The 7228-nt window shown below is 40.1% G+C and overlaps 1 protein-coding gene across 1 annotated transcript in view; it reads left to right on the forward strand.

Moving 5' to 3' along the window:
- The window catches only part of ARHGAP10 (Rho GTPase activating protein 10), a 483946-nt gene that overhangs the window by 174099 nt on the left and 302619 nt on the right, over positions 1 to 7228 (forward strand). Inside the window, exon 8 of the mRNA XM_007953807.1 lies at positions 4220 to 4291. Coding sequence (XP_007951998.1) covers positions 4220 to 4291 — 72 coding nt within the window. The remainder of the gene's footprint in view (positions 1 to 4219; positions 4292 to 7228) is intronic.

The raw sequence follows: 7228 nt of genomic DNA on the forward strand, positions 1-7228 counted from the left end.
ACTGCTAACCAGAAGGCTGGTGGTTCAAACCCACCAGCCACTCCTCGGAAGGAAGGTTGGGCAATCTACTTCGGCAGTGATACTGCCTCAGAAATCCAAGGAGGGGTTACAAACAACAACAACAACAAGTTGTTGAAGGACAATTCTTCATAGTATTCTGTTATGATCCTTTTTACTTCTATTGAGTCAATTCTATGTGCTACTCTAGAAGCCTCTTAACTAGTCTTCTAATTTTTGTCTCCTTGAGATCTTTTTTCTCACTGCAGCGAGGGAAATCTTTAAACAATTTAAGTATCATTGTGTTAATTCCCTGCTTAAAAATTCTTTAGTGGCATTCCATAGGGCCCAAAATAAAATGGTACCTTTTGAACCATGCTCACAGGCTTACATGTTCTGGTCCTCTGTCTATCTTCTCACTCGTCTCTTTCTATTCACTTCTTATTCCTTATTCCCCAGCCATACTGGCCTTTTGACATTGCCTGTAATATCCTAAACTCTGTCCTACCTTTCTCTTTGCCTCTGCTGGTTTCTGATTCCTCTGCCTTGTGCACCATTAATTCCATCTCATCTTTCAGTTTTAGCTCAAGTGGTACTTCTTTGAGGAAGTTCTTCCTGATTGTATTTCTCCTTACATCTATCTCCTCCAGTAAATTCTTCACCATATTCCTACTTTTCTCCTTTTGAAGGAATTAGTACAATTTGTAATCACAGAAATATTTATGCATTCATGTATCTAGTATATGTCATTCCTGCTAGACAGTTCAATCAGGGCAGGGGCTATTGTCCTGTTCAGGTTTTAGCACCTGGCATGGGATGTTCAGCAAATATATTTGTTTTATGAAATATGGAGTTTATTAAGATGGCTGTATTGAATGAATACTTTGGTACTTTTGTTGCATGTTACCTAATGGTTAAGAACATAAGCTTAGGCTCTGACTTCTGTGATTTTGAATCCCTATTTGTATCCTATGTGAACTTGAGTCCTTGTGATCCCAGCATATTTTCTGGGCTGGCTTCTTTTAGGAGTGTGCCAGTCTCCACAAAAGATGTATTATATGCAAACTTATTAAAAAACACTAGTAGGCTGGAACCAGATGTAGAAGCTTAGGAAATGACTTCCATTGTAATATAAGTGTATCTTAATTTATGAGAAATTGTATCATTTTAAAAAAGTATGGCAAAAATAAAAAACAAACTTGTTGGCGTTGAGTCAATTCTCACTCATGATGACTCCATGTGTTACAGGATAGTACTGCTCCAGAAAGCTTTCTTGGTTGTAATCTTTTTTTTTTTTTTCTTAATTGTGATTTCGGTGAAAGTTTACAGAGCAAATTCACTTTCTGTACAGCAGTTGAAACACACTTTGTCTCATGACATTGATTACAACTCACCACAGTGCAACAGCTCCCCTCCTTCTTCCTCCCCATAGTTACTTCTTCCCTGTGTCCTTCCCTCCATGCACTCCTGCCCCCTGAGCTGTCTCTCTGTGCATACACAGCCCTTCTTTCTCCCATGATTGTTCTCTCCAAGGAGTGTATCTACCTAATGTAAATGTTCACCTCATATGCCTATCTTTTGTTTGGCTGGAAGCCACAGGTGGGTTCAATTCCAGACCTGAAAGGCAGCTAGGAGCCACAGTCTCAGTGGTTCCATGAGGCTCTGTCAGAACAGCAAACCTGGTCTCCCACCCCTTTTTTTCCCCAAATGATTTTGAGTTTTGTTCCATATTGTTCTCTCTATCTGGGATCCTCTACAGAGATCCCCCTCTGAGTGGTTGACAGTGGTAGCCGAGCACCATCTAGTTTTCTGGTCTCATAGTTGTACAGGGTGTGGATCGCATGGTGTACCAGTCGCTTGGACTAATCGTTTCCATGCACCTTTGGTTTTCTTCATTCTTCTTTGCTCTGGGTGAGGAGAGACCCATCGTTGCATCTAGATGGCCACTTGCAAGCTTTGAAGATCCTAGTCACTACTTGCCAAAGTAGGATGTGGAACAATGTTTTTTATGCAAACTTATGTTATGTAGTATATTATGCCAATTGAGCTTGATGTCTCCTGTGACTATGATCCCAAGCTCACAGGTTCAACTACTTGCTCCCTCTGGGTAGCTGGCTGTGGCCAGGTCTTGGTTGTAATCTTAATGGAAGTAGATTACCAGGCCTTTCTCCCATAGCATCACTAGGCGGTTTCAAACTACCAACCTTCAGGTTAGTAGTTGAGCACAAAATGGCAGTATTTCGCATACCTGCTTTCCCAAACGGATCTTGTGCTACTCCATATTGTTTTGGATAATCAGGATTCCTGACCTGTACTACTTTGTCTCTGCTCTGTTCCTTAATCTGTAGGATTGTCATTTGGCATTGTTGAAAGTCATGTGGTCTGAAATGTTGAGAGGATAAAATTAACATATTTTGAAGATGATCTCTTTCTCCTGGCTAGTTATTATTGTTGTTATTTGCTGTCGAGTTGGCTCTGACACATGCATAACGTGTCAGAAATGTTGCCTAGCAAATTCACTTTCCATACAGCAGTTCACACACACACTGTCTCATGACATTGATTACAGCTTATCCCAGTGCAACAGCTCCTCTTTCACTTGCTCCCGAGAGTTACCTCTTCCCTGTGTCCTTTCCTCCATGCACTCCTGCCTAGTCCTGCTCTATCTTCGTGATCATCGATATGTTTGCATCCATTGTAATGTTATCTCATTGAGGGTTTCCTGCACCTTTGCTTGTCCTCTACCATCCATCTGCCAGTTTGTTGTACTATCATGTTTTATGTGTTACTATGATGCTGGAACCTATGCAACCAGCATAGGGTCATCCGTGGTGGGCAAGTTTTAGGGGAGCTTTCAGACTGAGACAGACTAGGAAGAAAGTCCCTGTGATCTGCTTCTAAACATTAACCAATGAAAACCTAATGGATTACAGAATACTGTCCCTGAATAGGAGTTGTTTTTTCCCTGTGACCTCTTTTGCTCCAGTTATTTGACACGGAACAAAGAAATGGTGATGAGGGGTGGGGTGGGAGTGTGGCACCCCGGAACAGGCCTAGGGAAGAATGTTCAAACTCAGGGCATCTTGAGTGTGGGCATTGCCACTGATTTTGAATGTTCTCAAACTTGTAGTATGAATGGTCTCTTTTGGAGAATCCTTACATATTGAAACACTGTTAAGGACCCTCTGGTTAAGTTAAGAATCCTTTCCTATCCTAAACCCCTTATTTTGTGTTATCTGCAATTTTAATTTTGGATTTTTAAGGATCCTTTTTTTTTTTTGTAAAAAGAGGACAGTGTATTGTTGTATTTTGTTATTGTTGCTGCCATCAATACACCCCCTAACTCATGGTGACCCATGCACAGTGGGATCGTATCAATGTGATCCATATGGTTTTCACTAACTAATTTTTCAGAAGTAGTTTTCTAGGCCTTTCTTCCAAGCTTGTCTTAGTTTAGAAGCTTCGCTTGTTCAGCATCATAGTAACATACAAGCCTCTACTGACAGAAGGGTGGTGGGTGTACTTGAAGTGTATTGGCCAGGAATTGACTATGGTTTAAGGTGAAAAGTGACAACATACCCAATATAATAAGAATGCATGTAGATGTGGATAGAATTTACTTGTGTGTGTATCACAGGTCCTGTCCTCCTTTCTCCTCTGTAACCTTTGCTAGCCCTCCCCTGTATTTGCTCTGACTTTGTCCTGAGATTCCAAAGACTCTCCTTTGCTAATATGCCTTAAATCTTTATGAGGAATTGTTCAGTAATGAAGGTCAACTTGTATTTAAACTTGTAGCCACTATCCTTGTTCTTTACATAATATAGTCTGATGAGGAATAAAGGAATGTAATTGAATTTTAAATTTCTGAGAAGGGGGAGGAAGAAAATTATCTCAAACAGAAGTGTTCTGTTAATGAATGTGATAGACCCTTTTGTTGTTTAAAGACAGCCCTCTTACTATTTCACTGGAGCACTGAGGGACTGTGTTGCACATTTCACTAGCAATTTGTCCCAAATGTTCTTCCTTGAAAATATTTATGGAGTTTTAGTACTTTAATAAGTTTAGAAGTGATTTAATTGTTGCATTGGCAGGATGAGCTAAAGCAATTAAATATATTGTTCATTTTATTTCTGGGTGGGGTGGCAGAGGGAAATGAAATACTAATTTTTTCCTTTATGGAAACCTAACACTGCACTGTTTTGTTATCACCCTTGTTCTCTAGGCATTAAGTGTAACCGAAACCCTGATTAAACCCTTGGAAAAATTCAGAAAAGAGCAACTTGGAGCTGTAAAGGTTTGTGTCTAATTTGAGTACATTTGTAAACAGAAAATGTGGATGTTTCTGCTGCTTCACTGTACACTTTGTACACATTTGGCAGCTTTGAAGGAGGTGCTGGAGTAAACCATCTGTTGTTTTATGTTTTAAATGTGACTTTTTCCCCTTTGGCAGATATGAAATTGAAAACAAACAAAAACACCTGGGCAGCATAATAAAACCTCTAGTAATCTTCCTTGGCTACATCTTTCCACATAATTTTAAAAACATCCTTAACCAAACAACACATTTACTCAGAATAGAAGGATCTTACTGTTGTGGTTACCTAGTACTGCTCTGACAAGAATATACCACAAATGGGATGCTTACACAAACAGAGTTTATTCTCTTACAGTTTGGAGACTTTAAGTCCAAGCTCAGAGTGCCAGGTTCTAGGGGCTGGGTGGAAAGCCCCCTCTACCTTGGGCTTCAGCTCTGCCTCCTGCTCTTGGCCCACTGGAGCTAGGGGCTTTTCTTCACTCAGACAACTAACGGTGGCTGAGACTGACAAGCCCAAGGTTGATAAGTGAAAAGGCACAGTCCCCATGTTACCAAACCACACGGCAGGCCATTAACTCAAGTCTATTGAAAGTCCCAAAGTTGGCAGAGCATGGCAGGCTGCTGAACAACGACATGACTACATGCAGGGTTCAAGTGTGCCATAAGCTAGAGACTGTTCCCCAGTGCTTCTTACATACAGGAAGCAGACCATATTCCTTAAGGCAGCTACTCATCTGCACACAGTAGATTCCACCATGGAGTTGATTACCAGTCTCATCATGGGGAATACTACATCCAGCTGCCCAGCCACTCAACCAGGCTCAGCCAAGTTGACACACAAACTTAACCACCACATTTATCACAGTAAGAAGGGGCCCTGATGGAGCGGTGGCTACAGCACTCAACTGCTGACCAAAATGTTGGCAACTCAAACCCAGCAGCCAATTCGTGGGAGAAAGATGAGGCAGTCTGCTTCTGTAAAAATTACAGCCTTGGAAACCCTATGGGGCAGTTCTGTTCTGTCCTATAGCATCACTATGAGTCAGAATCAAGTCCACATAGTGGGTTTTTTGGTTTTGGTATCATGATAAGAAGTGCAATTATTTCCATATACATCTCAGTTTTACGGAGAATTAGAGCATTAAACTCCCATTCAGTATTAAAAATGATGCTTCACCATGTGCTATTGGAACTGGCATGAGAATATAAGGTTATTGGAATGTAATTTCCTTCAATTTAACAAAAATTTATTAGACATCTCTTATATGCCCAAATTATAGTTAGTGTCAGGGATTCAGAGCTCATAAGCTACAGTTCTACACTCAAGGATCTGAGATTTAGCCAGGATTTTTGTAAACAATGCAGTGACTTTGCTCCAGAGAACTTGGGATATATTTAGGAAGCTCTGAGGTTTGCCATCTGAGTTTTGAACTTATCCCAGAGAAATAATTTCCACCAATCTTTCCTGAATTTTGTATGTGTAGTTGAGGGAGGAGAAGTAGTATTTGTGTGTGTTGTTGACTATTTTTGGTTTGGCATATTTTGTATAATAAAAACAGCTTTCCTTAGGAGAAGAGAATAACATCAGTGTTAGGAAGGGAACAGTTTTTCTGTTTGTTTTTTTCCTCCATATGGCTGGGGTTGAAAACGTTCTTCTTCATCTTCCTAAATAATTCAAATTCCATTGTAACCTCAATGATGGGTTAAAGAGGCTTGATACTTTGTTACTATTTACAAGAGCATCAGTCTCCTTTAAGTGACTTGTTAAAATATTAGATACTCCTTTTTGGTCATATTTTTATGATTTTTAATCAAGTGCCGTGTTTTGAGGATCAGACTATTAGACAGTGGGAGGCCAGTAGAGCACCTGCCAGGTCATCCTCTGTGATGGCTGCTGAGCTGTGAAGCAAGATTGGCTCCCCTGCCTCTGCATTGGGAGCCTGAGGTCTGGTTTCAGCTCTGTGTCCTTGAGCATGTACTTAGACGTTAGTTTCTTATCTGTGCAACGAAGGACCTAGAGATCTGACTTCTCTAATTTGTACTTCTATGATTCTTTCTTTCTGATCTTGTCTCCTTGGGCTGTTGTAAAGTTGAACATCTTGGGTTCTTTCTCTTTTAAAGTTTTCATTGACAGGTACTGAATCTAAACAGTGTTCATTTCTTATTTTTTTCATTTCAGTTGGTGGGTGGGCAGAGGGAAGATTACATTATAGAAATGAAAAATGAGTGTGACTAGCTTGATGAAAATAGTTATTTTCATTTGCCACGCACTCTTCTGGATTTTAGGAGTTTCTGACCTTGAATCATCTTGGCTCTTTTTTCCCTCTAAACTTGCCCAGCTTCTGATACTGTGCTCGTTCAGAGTTTATACTGCAAAGTAACTTGCAAAATAGTCACATTAAAAAGAGAAATTATTTTAATAGTTGAGCCCATGCCTTTAGTTGCCAAATTCTGTCCTGAAATTTTTCCCTCCTTTGTTCTTCTGGCTTCAAGTTTAAGAGTAGTTTATTTGGCATTCTTATTCGGTACAGTATATGTATTGGGTGTCCTAACTATTGATATTACCTGTGAGGAGGCCAGCCAGTCTTTGTGGGTCACCCAGAGAAGACTTTTTCTTTTTCAAAACAAAACAAAACAAAAAAAGCCACTAGGAGTTTCGTAAATCATAATGAACAGTGGAGAAAAACATGTTTCTACATTTCTTTGAGGTATCTGGATATCTCTCTCTGCCATTAGATTGTTAAATCTTTGAAGAAAGATTGCATTTCTTTGTTTTCTGCCAGCCTCGTGTTTAAGATGTCTAATCAGTAACCTACTTAACCAGTAGTTCTAGAGGAACCAGGCTGTTGTTGTTGCTGGATGCCAGTGAGTCAGCTCCCACTTATAGCCACCTTAAGAGCTTGTAATTTGGATATT

The sequence above is a fragment of the Orycteropus afer genome, unplaced genomic scaffold, assembly GCF_000298275.1.
Source record: "Orycteropus afer afer isolate SDZICR_OR568_19922 unplaced genomic scaffold, OryAfe1.0 scaffold00415, whole genome shotgun sequence".
NCBI lineage: Eukaryota > Metazoa > Chordata > Mammalia > Tubulidentata > Orycteropodidae > Orycteropus > Orycteropus afer.